At 48.4% G+C, this 24122-nt stretch overlaps 9 protein-coding genes across 9 annotated transcripts; 6 read left to right on the top strand and 3 right to left on the bottom strand.

Moving 5' to 3' along the window:
- Positions 1–472: 472 nt before the first annotated feature.
- I303_101092 (uncharacterized protein) lies at positions 473–3353 on the bottom strand (the record flags this gene model as incomplete). Its single annotated transcript, XM_065968270.1, has 15 exons — positions 473–578; positions 651–835; positions 885–952; positions 1008–1119; positions 1186–1261; positions 1321–1402; positions 1454–1561; positions 1622–1860; positions 1924–1964; positions 2020–2133; positions 2193–2281; positions 2337–2547; positions 2599–2974; positions 3030–3148; positions 3213–3353. 15 exons carry the CDS (start codon positions 3351–3353, stop codon positions 473–475), a joined length of 2067 nt encoding a protein of 688 aa, XP_065824342.1.
- A 743-nt stretch (positions 3354–4096) lies between these two features.
- On the top strand, positions 4097–5180 carry I303_101091 (uncharacterized protein; the record flags this gene model as incomplete). The annotated part of the gene is made up of 5 exons (XM_018404458.1): positions 4097–4246; positions 4309–4440; positions 4538–4696; positions 4758–4968; positions 5053–5180. The coding sequence occupies 5 exons, from the start codon at positions 4097–4099 to the stop codon at positions 5178–5180; spliced, it is 780 nt and encodes a 259-aa protein (XP_018267112.1).
- Positions 5181–5546: 366 nt separating this feature from the next.
- On the bottom strand, positions 5547–7231 carry I303_101090 (uncharacterized protein; the record flags this gene model as incomplete). The annotated part of the gene is made up of 3 exons (XM_018404457.2): positions 5547–6254; positions 6323–7150; positions 7205–7231. The coding sequence occupies 3 exons, from the start codon at positions 7229–7231 to the stop codon at positions 5547–5549; spliced, it is 1563 nt and encodes a 520-aa protein (XP_018267111.2).
- A 2845-nt stretch (positions 7232–10076) lies between these two features.
- I303_101089 (uncharacterized protein) lies at positions 10077–11464 on the bottom strand (the record flags this gene model as incomplete). The annotated part of the gene is made up of 7 exons (XM_018404456.1): positions 10077–10189; positions 10259–10533; positions 10612–10679; positions 10771–10864; positions 10935–11055; positions 11122–11255; positions 11328–11464. The coding sequence occupies 7 exons, from the start codon at positions 11462–11464 to the stop codon at positions 10077–10079; spliced, it is 942 nt and encodes a 313-aa protein (XP_018267110.1).
- Positions 11465–12364: 900 nt separating this feature from the next.
- On the top strand, positions 12365–13266 carry I303_101088 (thymidylate kinase; the record flags this gene model as incomplete). Its single annotated transcript, XM_018404455.1, has 4 exons — positions 12365–12506; positions 12599–12707; positions 12778–12865; positions 12943–13266. 4 exons carry the CDS (start codon positions 12365–12367, stop codon positions 13264–13266), a joined length of 663 nt encoding a protein of 220 aa, XP_018267109.1.
- Positions 13267–13682: 416 nt separating this feature from the next.
- Positions 13683–14877, top strand: I303_101087 (uncharacterized protein; the record flags this gene model as incomplete). The annotated part of the gene is made up of 6 exons (XM_018404454.1): positions 13683–13787; positions 13877–13953; positions 14041–14188; positions 14312–14522; positions 14634–14690; positions 14795–14877. 6 exons carry the CDS (start codon positions 13683–13685, stop codon positions 14875–14877), a joined length of 681 nt encoding a protein of 226 aa, XP_018267108.1.
- A 1457-nt stretch (positions 14878–16334) lies between these two features.
- On the top strand, positions 16335–17659 carry I303_101086 (uncharacterized protein; the record flags this gene model as incomplete). Its single annotated transcript, XM_018404453.1, has 3 exons — positions 16335–16722; positions 16860–17121; positions 17257–17659. The coding sequence occupies 3 exons, from the start codon at positions 16335–16337 to the stop codon at positions 17657–17659; spliced, it is 1053 nt and encodes a 350-aa protein (XP_018267107.1).
- A 1648-nt stretch (positions 17660–19307) lies between these two features.
- I303_101085 (4-aminobutyrate transaminase) lies at positions 19308–21127 on the top strand (the record flags this gene model as incomplete). The annotated part of the gene is made up of 4 exons (XM_018404452.1): positions 19308–19672; positions 19767–20085; positions 20197–20369; positions 20437–21127. The coding sequence occupies 4 exons, from the start codon at positions 19308–19310 to the stop codon at positions 21125–21127; spliced, it is 1548 nt and encodes a 515-aa protein (XP_018267106.1).
- A 1792-nt stretch (positions 21128–22919) lies between these two features.
- Positions 22920–23984, top strand: I303_101084 (uncharacterized protein; the record flags this gene model as incomplete). The annotated part of the gene is made up of 3 exons (XM_018404451.1): positions 22920–22999; positions 23104–23695; positions 23790–23984. 3 exons carry the CDS (start codon positions 22920–22922, stop codon positions 23982–23984), a joined length of 867 nt encoding a protein of 288 aa, XP_018267105.1.
- Positions 23985–24122: the final 138 nt, after the last annotated feature.

Below are 24122 nucleotides of genomic sequence, written 5' to 3'. Positions count from 1 at the left end.
GCGTAACGAGTTCGCCATTCCGATCCACTAGAAGAACAAGAGGAGTCGGAATGGTTTTTTCAGGGAAAATAAATGGCTGTTCCCCTTGCGTGAAAATCAAGCGCGTCTTTACGGCGCGTCCGTCGACACAGCACATTAAACTTTGTAGTTCATCCCAGCTTGTCGGAGCCGTTAGACCCCCTCTGCGTTGCTTGCATGCCGCTCGTATGTCGAGAAATCCACAGAATGACGAAATGGCGGCGGAAGCGCTCTGATTCCAAATAAAAGAGAACGCGTCCCCGATCGTAGGTCACGCTCTCCTATGGTCAATCACGCCGAGACATCCGATGTCTGAAGGGTCTGGTAGAGGCACATCTCGTCATCATGGAATATACATGTTACTGAAACACGGCTCGGAGTAACTATATCATGCTGATCTGAATGCACTGTGTGACTACGCGACTGACCTCTTGGCTTGGCGAGCTGATGCTTCTTAGGAACGATTGCCAACGGTGTGTTCGATCTGACTCTGGTATTTCCTCGCGATGTTGTTACGCGCCAGCTTCATAGCTGGCGTAAGCATCCCATTTTCAGGAGACCTGTTTCATCGCGTTTCGTTCCTCAGTCACGGGATCTGGTAACAGGTCAAGAGTAATAAGGTTAAAACTTACCACTCTTCCTCTGTCAGGATGACATCTCCGATTAGTTCGGCTCCCTTCAATCCACCTCTCTTGGCTTCTTCCCTCAACTCCCCGATCAAGTAGCTGACGATGGTCATATTCGAGGCCCACTCCTTCGGCCCTCCATCAGACTCTATGCCATTCGCCTTCAAGCGGTTACGGAGATTTCCCTCATGCTGACGAAACGCATCAGCCTCGATCACCAGGGGCACAAAGGGGACTTACAGGATATACCAATGCGATTGGGCGCTCAGCGTTCGGCGGTGCAACTACACAGAGCATCATGACGGAGTCTGGACAAGGCTTCAACGTGCCGAACATTGTACGGTCAAGCTACCACGGACTCACTGCAATGCTTGTACACTGACTCGACCTTCTCCAGCGCCAGATACTCTCCATTCTGGAGTTTCACCAGATTCTTCACTCGATCAACCAGACTGAGGGTCCCATCGACATTCCACTGGTTTGCCTGTCAGTCTCATTGAAGACCAATGACAAGCTCAGGGAAGTCCATCACTTTACTCACTTGACCGATATCTCCCGTCTTGTACCATCCATCAGCCGTGAAGCTTTCTGTGGTCAATTCTTCTTGCTTGAAATATCTATTGACGAGCAGGGGAATCAATACAACCATCCCAGAGCATATTCGGTTGAATCTCACCCCTGGAATACATTCGGACCACGGAGCAGGATCTGACCTTGAGGAGGTTTATTTGTCGACAGATAGCCCGCATCAGGGTAATCTGCGATGGATCAGCTGAAACATGCTGATAAGTTTCTGCAACGGGGCATACCTTGTAATTTGACTTCGCATGACGGGCCGATGACACCGACACTGCCGATTGGCGAGAAGCCAGGTCCACAGATAGTCGCCATACCGCATGTCTCCGTCAGACCATAACCTAAAGAAGTGTACTTGTATTTGGCGCGCCTTCCAATACACGGTTGGAGCCCGAACTCACCCTGTATCAGTTCGACCAGTACCGTGGACAAGAACTTTTGGGTATCGGCGCTAAGGGGTCCTCCACCTGATATTGCTAGTCTCAACCTCCCACCAGTAGCCGCTTTAACCTTTGCGAATAAAATCTTATCTATGGCCGACGTAAATGGCCAGGGTAGTGATTCTTTGCCTGATACCGCTAGGTTGAAAATGGTCCCGACTAGAGATCCAGCATCATGTACCTTCTTGACCATTCCTTTCCTGAGATAGGGTAGATGATCAGCTTGTTGCACATCATCTTCGGAATTTTTGTTTCTGACCCACCTGATCATTTCGTATATAGCAGGAACACCCGGAAGCAGCGTCTTTTGTCCATCACCATCAGCTGGGCAGTCCCGTTTCCTGTCATCGAACACTTACCGGTTTATAGGCAACAAAATCGCCATCACAGTTTCTGACATTATCGTTCAAAAGGGTCTTGACGGTTCCGTAAGCTATCGGAACACCGATGAAGTAGAACTCGAACTCCAGGAACTGCTGAAAGCTTGTCAGCTCTGCTCGGGTGTCATGAATACCTAGTCGACTTCACTCACTTGTTCTAGTATATGGGTAAGTGGGAGATATGCCAGTAGCAGATCTGAACGGTTGAAGTTCTTCCCCCATAATAGAGTGGCACCAGCGACTATACCTTGTCTGTCAGTGACAGCACGAACAACTGTCTGAGGCCATGAACTCACTGGAAGATACGATATTCTTGTGGGTAAGGAGGACTCCCTTCGGTGTCCCGGTAGATCCGCTTGTATACATGATGCAAAATAGATCGTTCTCCGTAGGCTTGAGCCCGAGGTCCGTGACTGGAGAGTCGAGACCAGACTGCTTAACTTCTTGTAGCGGCAGCACCCGTCCTCCTCTCCTTTCGAGTACTTTAACGGTTTTTTTAATTGTTTCCTGACATCGCCGGCATCAGGAAACAGTCGAAGCTGTTCGAGCAACACTCACCTGATTAATCCGCTTTGCATTTCCATCGTACACAACATATCGAAGCTTCTCTGCCTTTTCAACAACCTTCGCTAACAATTCCAGTTGACCTTCTCCGCAGAAACACAATTCTACTTCTGGCTCATTTAGACTAGTCAACAAACCCTCTTCTCCGAGCGTGGTGTAGGCCGTTGTGAGAACATGGCCAAGTCTTGCGAAAGTTTGTGACATAAGCTGCCAGTTTAGCGAGGTGTCTGCGTATATCGATACTCTAGGTCGAGCAGATATGGGAGTGGAAGGATTGGTAAAGCCGATGTTGATCAGCCCGGCTGTCAAAGCGGTGACACTGGCATCGAGCTCGTTGTATGTGACTGATATGGGTTTGGAGAGCGTGAAACTGGACAAAGGTCAACTCAGAATCCGCCGTCACGCTCGTGCATTGTACAGCTTACTATTTCCAGACTTTCTTCTCCTGTCCCGTTCCATCAGATGTCCCAACCATTTTTATCTCCTCCACTATGTCAACTACATCTCTGTAATAACAAGCTATCTGGTCGCCATATTTTCGAGCCTGTCCGACACAATCACGATCAGTCAGGGCCTCTATGATGTGACCATGTATAGTTCACACTCACACAGTACGAGAAGAAGTCTCCAACAACGGTGACTTCATCGCCGGCTGGTCTTGTCACCAACACATCTGGAGAAAGGTATGATCTGCGAATTGACGGGTCCGATGGGAGTGTAACAGAAGCTGATTTGGCTTTTCGGAACATCCTGTCTGTATCCACAGATGGCCAAGATTTGACAAGTATTCAAGATCAGATGTCCCAAATGATGGATGACAAAGCTCGTTGATGATGATTGAAAGAAATAGTATACCTGGAGGCAAGACGCACTCGGGTATGATTGGGCTTGTGTCACCGTCGCCGTGCCTGAGATCCCCACGATCGGCCTAGGTTGCTTGATATCCTATCGTGAATCCCAATGCCCGAGCCCGACGTGAGCTCAAGCAAAGATACCGTAATGGCTCAAGGTAGTACATGCTCTACTTATGTGCGTACCCATGCTAATCCTCCAGCTGCGTGGTCACAGCACACCTCATAGGCGGACTGTACCACACTGTTTCCAGCAAGGCAGAGGCATTAGGAATCCAGGTCTGGGCTCTCAGCCGCGATACGAGGAGCGGAATAGAGCGTGACCGCAGGACAGCCTGTCAGGTCGAAGCTGACAGAGAGAGGGCAAGGATCTTCTATGCTTTGACAGGGCTGCGCTGGCGGCAATGCCTGATATGGTGGACAGCTTATCGACTCGGACTTCAATTTAGGCGATGTTCGGTTACCGCCGGAATCTGCTTCAGTCCGCGACAACAATAACCGAATTATTCGACTCAGTCCGACGTACAGTACAAGATACCATCTCACGAGTACCTCTTGTATAACACTTCAAAGCAAAAGTCGAGCCAGCTAGCACCGGAAGCACCCTCTCCTGTCGTCGAAAAGACTTTCAGACCTGCGCGATGACCGCTTATTTGAACACGTATAAGCCGAAGAAAGCGGATGTCCCTCTCGACATACACTTGCACACCCCGCCCGAAGAATACGATTACAACTTCTGCCTTGAGGTCAAAGAGCTGCGTTCAGACAGAGTGGAGCTGAGACCATTCGTCGTCCGTCCTTTCCCACTGCCTCCAAACTCCACGGCGATCGCTGACTCCTTTCATATTTACAGCCATCACTTCACGCTCAATTGTTCATTGACGGTCTGTCGAGATGCGCTCCTGATTTTACCGCTTGGCTTATCGATTGGAAAAGCTTAGAGGATGTGCTGATATGGCAAGAGACTATCATCCGATCTCAGCCTGTCAGTCTCAGCTGCCTAAACTTTTCCTCTCATATCTCGCATCAAACGTGATTGTCATGTAGACACTCTTCCGCTAATAACCTTCCAATGCTGACAGAGCGCGATGACTTATGCGATATACACTGCTCCACCGGGTTCAGAGGAAGCGGTTGATCCCAAAGACTACGAGTTCGCAGGGATGATATCGATGATCAATACAGACGTGGGGAATATGACTTCGGAACCAGGATGGATATGCGTCTTGGAGAAGTTCCAGGTAAGCCCAACATCTCTTATATTTTCAGAATGGGTACTCGGATACTGAGCTTCTGCTTCAGCGTACTCATGTCCTCACTCATGCTGCGGGATTGATCATACACCGAATCCTGGATATGCCATCTGAGGGCGGTCTAGGTCTGAGACGTTGTCAATGGTTTACCACCACGCTTAACGAGAAGAGTAAAGCCGCCGCGCTTCGGCTAGGCTTCAAGCTTGATGGTATACTTAGGACCCATAGGGTCTTGCCGAAAGGAAAACAGGGTGTCAGGCGTGAGTAAACTCTCACATACAACCAATGTCATTCGAAGCGATCAGCTTGAACGGTCTACTGATCATGATGTTGTGACGATGTAGCGGGAAGAAAGGGGGATTACCAGGAAGATCAAATGAGCAGGGATTCCTGGTTAGCGTGCATCAGCTGGGATCAGTGGGAAGGTGGGGTGCGAGATCACGTTGATACGCTCATGGCTAGACGAAAATAGAAAATAGACCATCAAAATAGATTGGTGCGCATGCAAACTCCCGAGGAGAGATATACGATTGGAGATGTGCAGGTAAATTAGCTGACAAGTCCCGTGCGGTTGACGCTCGAGCGTGTACTGCGATTTGTTTGGGGTATGTTTCAGAGTAATGGTGCATTGCCCGAATAGGTGCATTATAAATAAGCTGCAATTGCACTTTTGTAATGTTCTTACAGATTCTATTGACTATATATAAAGTGTATAAAATAATGACTACAAGTAAATCCCGAAATATAAAGTTGATAGTAAAGATGGCATCAAAAGTAGATCGTAAGGGTGAAGAACGAGGGCGTGAACGATCAAAAAGCAAAGAAGAGAAGGAATCGATTACTCGGATTCCTCGAAAATCGGTCTTGGACTTAAGACTCGTTCGTTCTCTCTTCTCTCTTCCTCTTTTTGGTGTTTGTTCCTCTTGAGTCGCTTGGCGATGGATGTACCAGCCGAAGCAATGTTCTCAACAAGGGTCTCCCTCTTCTCCATCTCGATCAATTTGGAGGAATCTCCGATACTTTTGCCTTTCAGAAGGACGTAAGGGGAAGTTTGTTTGCCCAGTAATCGTTCGAGGGTGGGGGCCAGGTAAGCTGAATCCTTTCGTTGGTCAATATCAACGTAGAAAGGTTCAGGTTTAACGGTGTATTTCTTGAGTAACGCTCGGACTTCCCTCATCTTGGGATCTCGCATGTTACCCAGCACCATAACCGGGTGATCCTCCCAATGAGCTCTTGCTAGCTCCTCGATCTCCCGCTTAGCATGGGGTGATCGGGGGTCGAAAGGCAAGAATCCCTCGAGGGAGTGAGGGTCGGTAGTGTCGATTTCTGGGAGCATGTTGGCGGCAGTACCAACGATGAAAGACATCAGAGCTGCTAACTCGTCGTCCTTGGTCATGGTGAAATCGACAGGAGCGACTGAAGAGGCTCGCATAGCTGCTTGAGCGGTGAAGCCGGCTTCAGCTCGCTTGGCGATCTTCTCTTGGACCTTCAACGAGTGGTGTTTGGGCGCCTCGTATCGGTATCCAGGTTCAGTGTCGACGTAAGCCTGAAGGTAGATCGATCGTCAGCTTACAACCACTTTGATGACATACCCAAGGCTGAAGGAATACTCACGTCAGATTCAGCTCGGGCCATGGCTGCATGTTTGATCATCCATTCGCCTTGTCTGATAACTTGGGCATGTTGGGAAGACATGATCGACTGCTGGAACCACGAGACCATGCAGAGAGAACCGAAGAGGAGTAAGGACATGACAGCAATCACTATGGGTCGTTGCCATCGAGGCACACGGATCATACGTAATTTGAAGTCGGAGAGGGAGACGGTCTTAGTGGGGACGTGGGTGAGGACGAAAGAGTCCTCAGAGAGGATGTAATTGGGCTCGGAATCCCTTCGAGTCTGAGGTAAGATGCCTCCGAAAGGTTCGAGGAGACCACCAAGACCGGTAGATTTCGAGTCTTCCTCGATCTTCCACATGGGAGTGATCGACCCGCTGACCGGTGCACTGGGGAATCGGGCTCTGTACTTGTTTTTTCTGTGTTTTCTTTGGTCTCGGGTGACGTTCTCGAGGTTGAAATAGGAAGGTGGCATACCGCTGTGGTGCAGTAGCGAAGGTCTTCTGTTCACTGCCGGAGGAGTAAGGATCTCCTCGTCTGACCCTGAGCCAGAGGACGAACTCGAAGGGGTACTTCGTTCCATCGAGACAGAGGACAAACTCCTGGTCGGTGAAAGAGGAGGAGTCGAAGGATCATCGGAAAGACTGTCGGTGTCGTCAACTTGGACATTGCTGAATGGGTCGATTTGCTCATCAGCAGTCAAGGGGATGGTGGTCGAGAGGGGAGAAGGCCTGTAAGGAGCCTTCACAGGGGTGGTGAACCATTCTGGGGAAGTAGACATGGTTCGAGTCGGAGATGTAGGAGGAGAAGGAGGGAAAGAGGGGATCTGCCATCCTGAAATCAGCTTGGTCTCTTACAGTGGTGGATATCTGATACTCACGACAATGGTAATTTCGTTGTCAGACATGATGTATAGTGCAGCCCAGCTGATGTTGTTGTTCTAAAGAGAGTATTTCAAGCTAAATGGTGGTGTTCTGATCTAAAAAGTATGCTGGTAAGGAGTGTGGGTAGACTACGGACCAGCGTAGAACAAAGTTGAATGTATAAGACAAAGACAGTGTTGCTCGTAAGCTAATGTAATGAGTGTAGGCTGACTTGATGTCAAGCGATGACTTGAAGGTTGAAGAAAAGAAGGAGGGGGTTGAAAGAATGACTACGGAGTTGGTCTATATATCAAATCAAGTCAGCTCGAGTAATGCACAAGGAGATTTTTCATCCTAGAGGGCATGTGTCGTCGATTGCTTGACTGATAGACGGAGGCGTGGGTACGATCGTTCATCTCCATGTCTTGATTGACATTTTCGGTTACGCCTATCTATCTAAACTCTCTCGAGAAAACCAACGCCTTGGCCCTCCTCATGTCTAGCCCTGAAGAAGCGGTTGACTCTGGCGTCAACGAGAACGAGCACCACCACCACACACGAAAACAAGCTTGATCCCCTTTGCCTTCTTGTTGATGTGGACAAGAGCACACTCGTTGTTTCGACGAAAGCGGTAAACAAGGAGCCTGAGCAGGAAGATTTTCATGGTTACTCACCGAATCTTCAAGGCGCCATCACCAGTAACAAGCTTCTACACCTACACCCGGAGGAGAGACAATAGGAATCCTTCTCAAAAGGTTGGCGAAAACCAATGCCGAATATAGCAAGATTGGCAAGATGTCCAAGGATTTTCTGAAAGACTTGTAATTCTCCGTACGAATCCGCAATGGGATCTACTAGCTCGACATGATGCTTGTCCTGGTCCTGGTCCTGATCTTCAGGTTCAGGTCTAGTAGCTACGCAGAGGTCACTACTGTAATCCAGCTGTATCCTACCCTGTACTCAAAGGGGAACTCTGGAATCAGTCAGTTCAGCACCCAAAATTTTGGATTACTGGGTCGGGATAAGCTCCCGAGTTTCCCGCTGTTCGTTGCTCCCAAGTTCGGTATCATCCCTGGGTTCGCTGGAAAGCTTGTTGGCCCATATCTGTCAGTGGCTTTGACAGGAATCCCATTAATCGTCAGCGCTAAAAGGCATTCCAGCTGAGTTTCGGGAATATTTTATCGAGGAACGGAAGAATAAGCTTCTTCTTTTCCCTTCTTTTCGAGGCGCTAAAGGCGTTCTGTGGTATTCGCTGCAAAGAGCAAAAAGCGTCATTTCACTCAATCCGAAGGATGCCGTCGGGAAAACCCAGGAAGTGTAGCTAGATTTCGGCGAGCTGAAATTATTCGCCTACCTTTAACAGGTCGGAGCGAGAAAACAGGAAACGGAAAAGAAAAAGCAAAAAGAAAAAAGAAAATGCGGTTGAAGGGAAACGCCTATGACACGGTTTACGTTGAGCTTGTTTTTGGTTTGTTGGTGGCTTTTTTGGTAAGGCTTTGGAATTTAACGTAAACAGCCATAAAACCATGAAGCACCTCGACTGTCGGATGGGGTTTGAGCGGGAGCAGCAGGAAAATGAATTTTTCAGGGAAACAGGATATGTAGTAAAGTTTCCGATACCCGGATGTCGCATTCGCTCTTACCTAATTCAGCTTGAAACTCTAAATATATACCTCCGTGAGACGGAATCGATGATTCAGCATAGCGTTGACCATAGGCGCCCAGAACGCCAATGCCTTAAAGAGGCTGTTGGATTCTCTCGAGAGTTCCTGAGAACAAGCTTGTTCCAAGGTCCAAATTCCAGTATCACCCCGTAGGTACGTACGCGATGGGGCAAGACAGCCGTTCCCTTAAACTGTAATTAAGACTTGGGCTCTACTCGCGGATAAAATCCCTTCTGAAACCACTTCTTGAATGCCGATGGATTGATATCACAGCTTTCCGATACTGCAGGCAGATATTAGATACCGAGACGACATTGCCGCCGTTAACATAGATGATTCGGTGGCGCTCTATGCTCATTGTGAAGGCATCGAGCGCGGAAGGAATTGTATGCTGGACGTCCGGATGTTCACAGGTCTCCTGCAGGGAAATATAGAATTACATACTCCTTTCGGTTCCAACAGTTGTATCGTATAGATCTCTTGGTACTGTCTTACATGGACAGGGCTCAGACTCGGACGTCTCCGCAGCAGGAACAGTCGTAACATGGAGATACTTGTCTTGTGCTGGAAACGTCGTACCTGACTGAATCGTGGGAATCACACAACGTTCCCATGGCATCGACATTTGCGCAGGGTCAAGGTGACCCACTCGCTTCCATCGTTATACTCACAGCCATGGTCGTGGCTATACCGTAAACCTCAGAAAGCCGGATTCAGTGGGAGTTGTCGGATCCGCTGGTCAGTGGAATGTGGTGTGTGATAAAATTAGCATATCCTTTCACACACGACAGACAAGCCATCCGCCTTCTGACGCTTTTGACGGCTCCGAAACGTTGTTTCGTCTCATGAGGCGAGGCAGTGGAGGCTGTGAAGTTCGATCAGCGGAAGAGTAAGTATCATGCGGTCGCACTGAACGTCGAGACGGATCAAGCTAGCGCGATGCTCGCACTGAAAACGGTGCTTGTGGTCATGGACCGCAGTGTGTCTGGGGCGGCTCGGCTGTACGGGTCTTTGGACGACGAGATCGTGACCGTCCATCCTGATCCATCGATGTTGCTCGCTTCAAACCTGTAGAACGCCAGTCTGCGCAGCTCAGCCTCCAGCTGTTTCATGATCGTCTACGCAATCCGGGGAATCCGATTGCTAGTAAGAAGCTGTCTATGCGTCTATATCCAAGATATACACATTAGGATTCATTCGGGATACATCATTTGGAAAAGAGCGTCTACGATAATGCCAGGATGGCTGCGAACCCAGTTGGGCGAATGTCTTCGTGGCGGATGAGAGGTTTTGGATGAGCTGAGCCGATTGATCTAAATTGCGTATCCTTTATCGAGCCTGTGTATCAGCTCATTTTCCAAGGAGTTGGTCAGGTCACCTGGTACTGCCAGGTGTCAATGGACTTACGAGGTAAGACCTCGCTGGGTTTATTGATCTTCCATCCTCTCTCTGCGGCCTGCTTCTCGCCTTGCCTGCCGAATCCAAAACCACCGAATTTGGCTCCTGGAACAGTCTTGTTTTTTGTCTCCGGTAAGAGAGGCGTGTCAGAGGACGAGGTGGTCGATCGCGTCAATGGAGGGACTGCGCTGGCACCGGTTTGATGGGCATCAGACGGAGAGGAGGAGGCTTTCCTTTCGGAGATCATATCCCATGCTGTTGCAGCCATACGGGTTTGAGGTGTTCTATCGGATGATACATCAGTAACAGCTTGAATGCAGGTGTACCGACATCGTAGAGAGAGAGAAAAAAGGGCGACTCACAAAGAGGACACGTTCTCCCACGAGAAGATCAATCTCTTCTTCTTGGCACCTGCTCGAAGGAACATGCCCTGCGCGGTTGCAGTCAGCATTTGTCGCAGTATCACAGCTCAACTAGGGGCACGATACCGAGATGGCAGCTACCAATGGTGGATCACTTACAGCTAGTATATTGAAGCAGCCCACGATGAAGAGAAGCCAGCTCGAGACTTGCGGGAAGAGTTCGCAGTAGTGCGAAAGGACTTGAGCACCGATTCTATATGACTCACATCAGTTTGCCATACGATACCCTAATGTTCAGGCTTGCTCTGAGATCCAAGACTTACAGCGCTTGGAAGACACCTAATCCTCCTAACCCATGAGCTGGTCCAAGGATAGGAATCCACTCTTCGAATAGCCTTCTTGGTATTCCAATTTCTGACATTGTCAACAGGATACATTCGAAGACTGCTCACACACATATGATATCAGCTCGGTCTTCAAGTAGCCGATCGGGCAAAGAAGCGATATTACTGATGAATATTCGGTTCAGAATGCTCCAGAATGGTCCGCCTGTTTGATCGGGTACGGGAGAGTATTCATAATAATCGCAGTCTTCATCTGGTTCTTTCGTCGAGGCATTGGATGCTTTGATCGCCTTGATATCACTATCCCACCTCTTCAGCTTAAACACCCTGCAGCGGAGAAGACATAAGAGGAGAGGGGAGTGATCGACTTACTCAGCCATTGTAACTATATTCGCGGACATGACTAACAGCAAGGCTATGATACTCAGGGCTCGCAGTACGTTGAGACCAATGAATACTGGACCGGATGGACGAGATGGTAAGAATGGCTTGATGTGTTTCTCGGACATTTCGGGATCGCTCGCTTCTTCGTACGTGGTATCTGAAAAGGATGTTATTGTAAAGCCGTCCCGCGACTGGTTTATCTATATATTGGTTGAGTCTCTGATTGCTCGAGGGGGTCACTGTAAGACCAGTCGATGTGAGGTAGAGAAAAATCTGAGCTTAGAGAGTGTCTACGACGAGGGTTCTGAGATTTTGAGTTGCTTGTGTGTACTATCTATCAGTAAAGAATGTGATTTGAGACAACGATGATGAGGAAGGGGAGGAACCCATCATTCCACTTGTCAGTCGTCATTCATATACTTCTCTCTGTCCTACGTAGCATTGGACGTACGTCAATGGAGTGGCAACGCTTGTATCGATCATTGCGTCAAGTACAATAGCAGTATGAACTTCGATAAAGGGGGAAAGCAACTGGGTGTCGTGTTCAATAAGCGTTTTCGAGGTGGTAAAACATTAGTTGACTCGTTCCTGTTACATCTTTTCCCGCTGCCCCATCTTCGTGTGTCATAATTGTCTGTTAATTGCCAGACTACTTTACCACGCTGTCTTGGTAGGGGCAACAGTCGGTTAGACTTGATTGTTTTGTAATCGAAGCAAGTTTGTCGCAAGAACAAAAAGATGCCCTCGAAAAATGACATGTTCGTGCATGGACCGCCTCCACCCTTTCAGTAGGAATCATCAGAATTCCCTGAAGAGGAAATTTGGCCTCAGGCATTTTGTGCGGAGGTTGACCTATCTGACGCGTAGGTATCAACGCGTTTTGGACATTGATACTTCCTTCTGATCAATTTGGCCTGTCTTACTGTGTATGGGCTGTGAGTAGCTCAATTCATCAAGGCTAGCTCATCAAGCAGTGACAGTCCGACGAGCGTCAAGACGTATCAAGATCGCCGAGGAGAAACACTATGTCCGACCCTTCTTCTTCACGTCGAGGAGCTTTCATCGTCTTCGAAGGATTGGATCGATGCGGGAAATCAACACAGGTGGCCCGTCTGGTCGAACGTCTGAAGCGAGAAGGTCGTAAAGCCAGACTACAAAAATTTCCGGGTAGGTCTCTGGTCACAGGTTTCTCATCTATCGGAAAAGAAATGTATCAGTAGGCATGTGTGAACACCGGTGCTGACGTCTGTAGCGAACAGATAGAACGACCGCGATAGGCAGAATGATCGATGCCTACTTACAATCAAAAGCTGAAATGGACGATCATGCAATACATCTGCTCTTCAGTGCGAACAGGTGGGAATGTGCGTGAGTATGGAGCGGAAAAGTATCAATAGCTCGGGGAAACGCTGATCAATTACTTGCTCTGACATCTCAGAAATGCGATCAAACGAGACTTGCAAGACGGGATAACGGTTATAGCGGATCGATATGCTTTCTCGGGAATAGCCTTCTCAGCTGCAAAAGTGAGTCGAGTTGCTTGCCTCGTCATTCAGACTGACTAAAGTCAGCTTTTTCTCTGACGGCGGGTGCATCTGTGTAGGGACTGTCATTTGATTTCTGTCTGAATCCCGACGAATCCCTACCCCTGCCGGACCTAACATTGTACATGACGTTACCTCAGCAAGAAGCTTCGTCGAGATCGCAATTCGGCGAAGAACGCTACGAGACGGAATCCATGCAGTCTGCCACGCGGCAGCAATTCGGACTGGTAGCTCAAGAAGTGAAAAATAGGCATGGTGAACAGAGATGGGTTGAAGTGGACGCTAGAGGAACGATCGATGAAGTGGAAGACCGTATACGGAAGATTGTGGGCGATTTGACATCAGATGGTGTAGAAGGCGAAGTAGGGAAACTCTGGAAATAGATAGCCCAATTCGCGTCGCGAGGTAGTCACCCTTTCCAGCCACACATCTGGTCATTGTAGCACGTATGCTCCGGACACCACTTAAGGTGTGGTGAGGTCTTTCGTTAGTCACCAGCCCAAAGCCTCTTCTTAAAGCTTTATGCAACATTGAGCACATGTACAGTGGTGGCGGTATACCGTAAATGGTCAGTCACCGAAAATACTGTTGTCTGCATGGACGGAGGTCTGCAAATTTGGTTCCGTTCATGGCCGTTTTGGGTAACTTAAAAAGAAGACAGATTCAACCGGTACGGCACCGGCCATTGGATCTCCCAATCAACGACAACACTGACGTGAGCCAAACATTCCTTGCGTGGAGCCAAGCGTAACCCAGCTCAACGGTTCACCCATGTGCGGTGAAGTGCAGAGTAGCCACAATGTCAATCACGCCCCGAAAGACACGTTCGCAGGGTCCCGCAGAGGCGATTGATCTTGATCATCCACCGAAAGAGGGCAAGAATCATTTCGACGTCGAAGAGGAGGTCAGTGCTTGCGGACACCATTTTAGCCCGATCTTACAGATGCATTGTATATTCGTGCGGTGAGACTGACCGGTAGCGGTGCTGTATAGCTCGCCTTTTACTCGTCTTACCACGCCAACAAGATCAACCAAGCGATTCATTTCGTCTGCATACCTCAAATATTATGGTTTGTTCGCATCCGTGTCTAGTTCCATGTCGCGCATCTGTGCGCACGAAAGCGATAGCTAATCTCCTTTTGGTCATTGTCGCACAGGTCATGGCTTCTCATCATTGCTCATCTACCTATCCCGGGAACCTCCCCTCATATCCTGAGTACAGGCCTGGCATTCCAGCCTAGTCTAGCATTGGGATGGATCGTAGCGTATCTAGGATATTATGTGGCTTTGGAACCTGTCGGAGGTGTAAGTGCTTATGTGCTCGGCGGGCCATTCTCTCTCATCTGACACATCAGACTGAAAAATCGGGCATCGAGCTTTCCCATATCTCATCTCAAGAATGCTAATAGAATGGCCTTCGTCGTACAGCTCACATACCTCCCAATCGCCACGCTGATGTACCTGACCTCAACATACCTGGCAGTATCCCCTCCCACTTGGCTCCCATTCACAGATCGCTCAAACCCCTCAGCTCAGCCTTTCGGATGGGCAGTATTCGCCTTCGCTTGGATAGCTCAATTCGTAGGCCACGGAGTCTTCGAGCGAAGGGCTCCTGCTTTGTTCGATAATCTTGTACAAGGTGAGTTGATCAGTACCTTTCAACTCAATTCGCGCTCAGTCACTAGTCTCCTTAGGTCATGATCATCCACTCTGTTTATGGATGAGACGCTGACTACTGATCATGTTGTAGCTTTGGTTCTGGCCCCGTTCTTCGTTCATTTAGAAGCCCTGTTCGCCTTCTTCAACTGTAAGCCATTCTCCAGTCATCAGTCGCTTCTTCTCAGGCATGCCTCGTGCATGATGCGAGGAACGTGAACAGGACAGCTACTAAAGTATTGGATGATTGCACAGACAAGCCGGAATTGCACAAGAAGATCAAGAACAGGTCGGGCATCAGGATAAGAGATATGAACAGAGCTGCCAAGCTGAAGTGATGTCCGCTAGCGAGTGATATCGAGGCGTTGCTCCGACTGGCTAAAATTGTGATGTAGTGTCATGTAATGTAATGGGTATGAGGTCTGAGCATGGGAAGCTCAAGTGCCCGTTGTTCTGAGTAAGGATTGAGAGTATCTACCCCTGATCTACCCCTGTGTATTTTAATTTATCTAGTTGTCAATATGTGATTATCCTTCATCCGATGTGCAATCTAGAATCTGAAAGTGCCAAATAACCTGTGAATGCATATTCATGAAAGAAATGGATGATTGGGACGAAATGATTTGAATTACTGGAGATGGCTGAGATACCTAAAGTCTATGGTCCAGCGCGATCAGCATCTTTTCCTCTGAACTACAGTATACGCGAACGAAGCATGGAGATTAGATAGAGAGTGAAGATGGCGTGTAATCCCTCAGTGTAACTATGAACTAAGTTCCCTCATCGTCCGAACGACCACCCCAGATCAGATCAAGTCCTCAAGACGAAGATTATTCGATCGCCCTGGGAAGTCTGAACCCCTCGAGAGGTGTTCCGGGCGTGGGTGCATAAGGATGGATATTGTCTTCCTTGGGATATGTGTGGGATGGTGCGGTTCGAAACGGGAATATGGGTAGGCGCACAAGAACTTGTAGACCGAGAGGAACTCACCTGTGTGATATTCCGTCAAATGCTGTTTTATCTACTATCGACTGATCATCGAAAAGATTGAAGAGGGAGAAATCAAGGATGAAGGGAGGGAAGAATTCTAAAAGATGCCTGATCCGCAAATGACAAATGCAAATGCACAGAGCACAATTTTGGTGATGCGTCGATTTGATGGGACGGGATAAAATAAAAGAAATGCATAGGGATAAATTCAATGCATGTTGAATGGGTCTTTAGCTTCCGGTTCAACTGCTTGTATGCGCGGATGAGTGTATGTTTCTGATGTTCGTCCAAACTGCTAAACCATGCAGATGCATGTACATTTGATTACAACAATACTTTCAAGGGACTTCATATTTCATGCACCGCTGTCCCTCTGGGGATTCACAAACCAGCGATCACTGTCATGTATGAGCTGCAGTAGTGACTGTGGTCTTTCCAATAGATGGCCACATCGGCGCCGCGCGGCGCCCGAACGGGTTACAATATCGGAGGAATAATCAGATAACGAGGACCGTGAAGTCGTTTCTCATGGATCTCATGCTTTCTTAGTCTCTTTTGTCCTTCGGTCTTGCGGTAAGCTGAAGCATTATTGTCAAGCATGTTGTCCATTGCGATGCATCAGGAGCAAGCATGGACATCTTTCCAGTGTATATAAGGCGTCGCGGAAGTCTGGGAGACGAAGAGACTTTCAAGCATTGTGCGCACCCAGAACATCAGAACACCACAACCCACAACCTACTTCTTAATCCAATTTCGGAAAACCTACTACAGATACATCAACATTGTTATTGCTGAAGCGCCGAAGATGTCGCTCGTAACTTACGTTGATCTATTGATCGTTGGCGGAGGTCCAGCGGGTTTATCAGCCGCCACAGCTTTCTCTCGACTCAAGCGGACCTGTCTTCTGTACGACTCAGGAGTGTACAGGAATGAAGGGGTGAAGCATGCCCATCTGATCTCCGGCTACGAACATTGCAGCCCATCGGACTTCAGGTCGAAGATGAAAGAAGACCTCTTGAAGTACTATAGCGATACATTTGAGTACCGTCCAGGTAGAATTACGAACCTGAGAAAGCTGGATGATCAGAGTAAAGAATGGGATTTCGAGGCGATTGACGATCAAGAAAGATTGATCAGTGCTAAGAAGGTGGTGTTGGCGACTGGGCTGAAAGATAGATTACCTGATATTCAAGGTGAGCTGTGCATTTCAATAAAATTCGGACTTCACCTTTCTTTCCGGCTTGAACCCGACTGCTTGGTCGCGTACATCTGAACCGGACTTGCCAACCCCGAAGACAAGGAGCTGACTGGTACTGGTACACAAAAAAAGGCGTCAAAGAACAGTGGGGCAAAAAGATCATCCATTGTATCTTCTGCCACGGCACCGAAACTGCCAATGCACCCTTCGCATTCTTGCTCACCAAAGCGAATGCTCCAATGAACCCGAAATTGGTCGAATCGATGCTCAAGCTATGGAGATCGTTGAATCATACCGACAAATATATTTTGACGCATGGCATGGACTTTGAGACCGAGCAAGGCAGGAAAGATGCTGGTTTGGAAGAGAAATATGATCTGATCAAGAAATTAGGGTGAGCTGACCTCTTTCGATTACCCGATGTTATGCTCCTCTCACATGCCCATGATGATCAGAAGTATTTGCATTGTTGAAATACTACTCGATTGCTGGCGGATTATCTGTACTGACCGTACAATATGTCCGGTAGATACAAAATCATCTCCACTCCTATTCGCTCAATCACCGAAACCGTCTCCCAGAACGCTCTCGAGATCAAATTCGAAGATGGAAAGCAAATTCAAGTTCCGGCGATGTTGTTGTTCCCCGAGGGATTCAGCGCCAACGAACACGCTACGTCTTTACTGACGGAAGATTTCCTCGAAGATAAATTGGCGATGTTCGGTACGATCGCCCCTCCGTCAAAGGAGATGAGTATGACTGGCCTACCGCCTAGAATGGGGGATGATCCGCGGACGAATGTTCACGGCCTCTTCTGGGCGGGGAATTCCGGATCGGCCTTTGCGAATGTCACGATTAGTTTGGCGCAGGGTCAGAATGCAGCTGTGATGGCTGGAGATCAGATCGGGGAGGAGGAGATGAAAAAGCTTTGAAGTAACTAGCGGTTGGTGGTCAGTAATGCTTGATGCATGATGCTTTTTATCGACTACCATCGAGAATTTGGGTTAGCATGGGTTGGATCACTTTCGAATGATGTGGAACGATGGGCGATAAGTCGCTCGGATGCATTTGAGGGGTTATCATCCATGTGAATTGATCAAGCAAGGGCTTAACTGACTGATTGTCTGATGCGCTCGCTGAGGAAATACCGACTTTTGAGAGGCGCGGAAGACCGTAGGGCGATCACGAGCAGACAGCTACTTGATCGGGGCGGCTTGCGCTCTCGCTCTCGCCCTCGCAATCATCGTTTCGAGTAGGTTGCGATTGGGGTTAGTGCCATTACATGATGATGGTGCCTCCTACCATAACATGAGGAATGTGACTTTTTTCGCCAGTCTAGACTTCCTGTTTTGATGGGACCTGCGGATAAATGCAATCAATAGACTAGTAACCAACGACCGACAATCAAGCACGCCTTTGATCATCAATCTTCAGGTGCCTAGTACTTCCCACTCAAAGGAGGGTCGCGCTTCAAGACAGGCTTTTCCGCCTTAATCTCTTGCTCGACTCACGACGCCCGCAGTCCGTAACTAGTCTTGCTCTATGCATCCTACTGCATGGCTACAGATAAGCTTATCACCGCTGATTGGACAAGGTGAATCATCAAGATCGCATTACCGCAAGGAGTTCAGACTTGAAGAGTCAATCCAACAGTCCGTTATTCCGGATACCTTTTTCCTCCGCAATCAAGGCATTTTGATTGATTGACCGCCATCATTTGCTTGTTGCGCCCCGCATTGAAAGATAGGGTACGGGATTCGCATGTCTTCCTTTCGGCTCGTGCCGTAGTGGGTGACGCCTTGATAGGTACCAAAATGATCACTCGCACTCAGATCGTTAAGCGAGGTTACGGGGATCCCATATCTATTTCGTAATTTCACGAAGTCAGATTTTTTCGTCAAAAGGTCAAATAATTTCGCTCGGGGTGCGAACGGCTGCAGAGGATTGGCAAAATAGGATAGAAAAGGTCAGATAATTTTGGGCGTTTGTTATATAGGAATTACGGAAAGTCCACGGAGGACCTAAGCGAGGTTTTGGCTCAATTTGTACCGTGAGCATGGGTAAAAATAGATAAGCGACGCATAAGGCGCTTGTGAAAGCAGGAGTGTGGAGGTGTTTAAGCGGTTCTCGGCCAGTTATGCACCGTAGCCATGGAGAGGAGTCTATAGTGGGAGATAACCATCCGTTCGTTCGGCGTGCGTGCTTCTTTCCTCGTTTGTATTTGATCATCATCACCACTATCGCTAGAAAGGAGAAAAAACGTTTTTACCATTCTTGGTGGCTTCGCCTGATCTAAACGAGGATCAATCATCTTTCACGTCCCGATTACACCTTTTGAGCGGATCTCGCTACGCCGGTTCAGAAAAAGGTCAAATCTTTCGATTAGCATTATCAAATATCAGATCATCCAGCCCAGCTCGCTATCTCCCACAAGTACAAGGAAGGCGGCTAATAGAGCAAAGCAAGGCAGATCAAAGCAAGTAACATAGAAGACGACATTTTAGACGAGGTCCCTCCTCTGTTCATATATAACTCCTTTCTCACCCATTCCCCCACCCACTCGGATTTTCTTTTTTCATCATGTCATCGAGAATCATCATTTCTTCCAATCGAAGTCTACCCAGTCGTTTGACTCAATCGAGAAAACTTATATCAACATCAGGCGTATCATCGCCAGCTAGGAAAGCTTTCATTTCTTCAACGACCACTTCCTCAGCGTCGACTGCTTTTGCTCAACAACCTCAACAACCGACCTCCGACGAGATGCCTATCGCTATTAAGACCGCTGCCCAATGGGCCGAATTCGGTCGAGATCATGTGTGTCATGGTTTGGGTCGATTGCGAGACCACGTAGTCGTCAAGGGTGATGGGTTGGATCTATACACTGCGGACGGAAAGAAGCTGTTGGACTTCACTGCTGGTATCGGAGTCACTAATCTCGGACAGTGAGTTCGTCTTATTACATCGATTAATTGCCCTTCTCTGCTATCTCATCGCTCCGGGTAGACCGAAGCTAATCAGCTAATGACCCTCATCCAGCTGTCACCCTCACGTTTCTCGAGCAGCTGCTGAACAAGTCAACTCGCTCGTCCACTTGCAATGCTCCATCGCTTTCCACGCCCCCTACCTTCAGCTCATTGACCGATTGCTCCCTGCCATGCCGCACGAATCGCTCGATCAATTCTTCTTCTGGAATTCCGGGTCTGAGGCCATCGAAGCTGCCATCAAGCTCGCCAGACAAGCTACAGGCAGACAAAACATGATCGTCTTCTCCGGAGCTTACCACGGTAGAACCATGGGTTCAGGTGCCTTGACTAGATCTAAGCCTATCTACACGCAAGGTACCGGTCCTTTGATGGTGAGTTTGCGCCTCTTGCATGTATATAAACAGACAGTATGGCGTCACATTGTGTGCCCGCGGATATACCACAAACACGAAGGACACACAGCTAATCACCCTTTTACATAGCCTGGTGTATTCTCCTCTGCCTTCCCCTACTGGCATCAACTCGGTGTCGCTCCTTCCACTTCTGAGGAAGAGCTCGTCCGATTAGCTGAGCATCAATTGGACCTCATCCTCAGACAACAAGTCAACCCTAAGGACGTGGCTGCTATCTTCATCGAGCCTGTCCAAGGAGAAGGGTGAGTCAATATCACATGTTTCGAAACTGCTTGCTGATTCTGAGCTGATCATGCGAAATTATTCTAGTGGTTACGTTCCCGCTCCCCCAGCATTCCTCCGACACCTTCGAGACGTATGTGACAAGCACGGTATATTACTAGTCATCGACGAAGTGCAATCTGGTTTCTTCCGAACCGGATCATACTTCGCCATCGAGCAACTAGTCCCTGAACTCCGACCAGATGTTCTTGTCTTCGCCAAGGGAGTCGCTAACGGATTCCCTATCTCCGGTATCGCCTCCAACAAGGAACTGATGGGTAAATTAGATGTCGGTTCGATGGGTGGAACTTACTCCGGAAACGCCGTGGCTTGTGCAGCTGGTATTGCCGCTCAAGAGGTATACCAAACCGGTGAGATAGGTCAAAACGTCGAAGTCAGATCTAAACAACTTTACAAGGTTTTGAACGGTTTGGCTCAAGGTGAAAAGACCAAGCACCTCATTGCGCAAGTTAGAGGTATGGGTCTTATGGCTTCGATCGAATTCCGAAATACCGCGGACCCATGTACGCTCGAAGGTGTACCCGCTGGAACCGCCATCCCCCAGAACATCGGTAAACGAGTACAACAGTACTGCATCGACCACGATCTCTTGGTGTTGACCACTTCGTGCTTCGACACTATCCGATTCATCCCCGCCTTGACGGTCAACGAGGAGCAAATGGACAGAGCGATGAGGATCTTCACTGAGGCCGTGGAGAATGTCGCTCGGGAGGGCTAGATCCTCCAAATGGGGTATCATGTGTAGATGGTCTGTTCACGGTTTGCGAGTAAGGTCATAACCACATTCATATCCATATCCATACAGAACAAGGTGTTTTCGGAGTAAGGCTTGGATCCGTCATTTCTTTTCGTCTTCTTATTTCATACAATTTGCTAGGTGTCTTGTATTATATGTGTTTTGTAAAACCCTGTCGAGAGTGAAATGCAAACGATGAAACTGTGCGAGATTGCGAGCGGGTCTTCGGAAGTGAAACTAGTGAATAAGCCAGCTACAGTGGTGTGGAATCATCCTCCATCGAGTCGGACAGCTGGCTGGAAATATGACTCCTGCACCGGAGGTCATGCGGTCCGACGGAAGGTAATCGTCTTCCGGATATGCGCAATCTTCATGTCCGCCATCAGCAGACTTGCTTAGTCTCCTTGCGCACAGCGTCATATTAATTTGCTGCCGGTTTCTTTCGGTGGATAGTTGCGAACGGATGAGGTAACGTAACCTTTTGTACGTGACGAACTGTGCCTAGGCTTCTGCTTTGTTTACTTGTTTATCCATTCATCTATTTACTTGTCTTTATCAACCATCTGAAGTATGGGGAATTCCATTCGCCGTCGTCGTCAACAAGCTTAGTGTGAGTACCCTGCTTGTTTCATCCTATGGACAAGCGTCGATCAGAATCCATCTTGATCGAGATGCGATACACACCCATAATTTCGGCCCGGCCAGAGAACAAGACGTTTTTGTGTCCCCATGGGCCTTTTATTGTTTCTTGCCCCTGAGAATTTGAGATGATCCATCCTATGACCAAGGGACGCGTTTGTTTTTCTTTCCATGCACAACACCTTGCGCCACTTACTCTTCCAACCGAGCGACAGTCACGTCAATCTGATAGGTGAATTACAGCAAACAATCAAATATGCAAGGATGCCGACGATGCCGAAGTTAAGGTGTCATATCATATCATGTCATGCAATGACATGCTGTGGAAGAGAAGTAAAACTAAAAGGTCCAACTCGCTGTACCTTCCCTCAAGTCAGGCCCAGATACACCGCTGCCGTGATATGATATACCTCGCGCATAGATCCGCCAGTGTGTGCAGATCATGTGGCTTTGCAATCGAGTTTGTTTATTCTTTTCTATCAGATACAAAACAAAATGATCGTATCATACTTGGGATCTAACCTAAGGGTCTTCTGGCTCTGGGTACCGTACATTTAATTTGATAGGTAAGTGTCGTGCTAAAAGATAATATGGATATGGGTAATGTGATAATGCCGGTATTGCCCTGTTCTTAGAAAGCGAAACGTACTGGTCGTACCTTGTTGTAACCGCCCCTCCGGAGAGACTTGCTCATCGGTTGAGCTTTTTTCTCTATGTTTCCAACTAACAAAGCCATGAACATGGATGAGATCGCTCTGGGCTTGACAAGAAGACGACCGTCAGCGCAAACTCAACGAGGCTAGATGAAAATGTGTCTCTTGCCCTAGGCCGAATGTCAAATGACGAAAATAAATTGTATGTGAGGTGGCTCATTGGATCAGTCCGTACCGTAATTTGGGTACCATGAGATTGTAAACCAGGCAAGACGATGGAAACAAGTAAACAAGTCCTCTCAATCATGTTTACGCCGAAGTCATGCACAAAATGGATATATAAACCCCTCAGAATTCGAAGAGATTTCTGTTCCCCTTTTTCATCCAATTCAGTAAATCAATCAACCAACGATAACAACAAGAACGACAACCGACCAACTCACACTCTTTTAACAACCAAATAATAAACAATAATAATCACAATGAAGTTCGCCGCTGCCTTCGCTCTCCTTGGTGCTCTCGCCTCGTACGCCGCTCCCGCTAAACGAGCTGTTACCGATACGTGAGTGGGCTTTACTGCTACTCTTTCTCCTTCATCTGCTGCCCTGCTCCTGCTGCCTTTAATCTACGATCACACCTGGCTGACTGGCTCCTTTCTACACACAGTGACATCCTCCAATACGCTCTTACCTTAGAACACCTCGAGAACGCGTTCTACCACCAATACTTGGGTCAATTCGACCAAGCCGCCTTCAAGAAGGCCGGGTACCCTGACTGGGTCCGAAACCGAATTGAGAACATTGCCGAACACGAGGCTCAACACGTTGCCCTCCTCTCCGGTGCTCTCGGATCAGCTGCTACCCAACCCTGTACTTACTCCTTCGGAGTGACTGACCCAGCCTCCTTCGTCGCCACCGCCACTCTTATCGAGAACGTCGGTGTCTCGGCTTACTTGGGCGCCGCCTCTTCCATCGTCGAGAAGGCCTACGTCACTGTTGCCGGATCCATCTTGACCACTGAGGCTAGACACCAAGCTTGGTTGTACTCCTCCGTCGACAAGGGACCTGCATGGTCCGGACCCGAGGACACCCCGCTCGACTTCGACGAGGTCTACTCGATCGCTAGCGCCTTCATCACCGCTTGCCCATCGTCTAACCCCACCCTTCCAGTCAAGGCCTTCCCAGCCCTCGCCATCGCTCAAGACGGTACCATCACCACCTCCGCCAGCACCGACGGAGCCTTTGTCCAAGTCATCGCTGTGAGTGGCCCCTCCCCTCTCCTAACTATTTGATTCTACTACATTCGACATGCTTGTACGAGAAACACCAGCTGATAAACTGAATTTGATATAGGGTTTGACCACCAACACTTTCCCCGTTGTTAACGGTAAAGTCCAAGGACTCCCTACTCCCCAAGGTATCTCGTACGCCGTCCTTACTTCCCAAGGAAACACCACCTTGGTAGGAGACGACAACATCCTTGCCGGACCCATGATCTTCAACTACCCATTCAACTCCAAGCAATCTAACCCTGCCCCTGCCTTCTAAGTTTGCGCGTTGTACAACGGACGATGGTATGATGGTATGATGGATTGATGAAATGGACATTTGGATCTCGTCTGTAGCTTTAATTAGCCTCACAGATGTTGCATGTATATCGGATAAAACAGGACCATAGTCATTTGC

The sequence above is a fragment of the Kwoniella dejecticola genome, chromosome 1 (assembly GCF_000512565.2).
Source record: "Kwoniella dejecticola CBS 10117 chromosome 1, complete sequence".
Lineage (NCBI taxonomy): Eukaryota > Fungi > Basidiomycota > Tremellomycetes > Tremellales > Cryptococcaceae > Kwoniella > Kwoniella dejecticola.
This window is presented reverse-complemented; position numbering and strand designations above follow the sequence as displayed.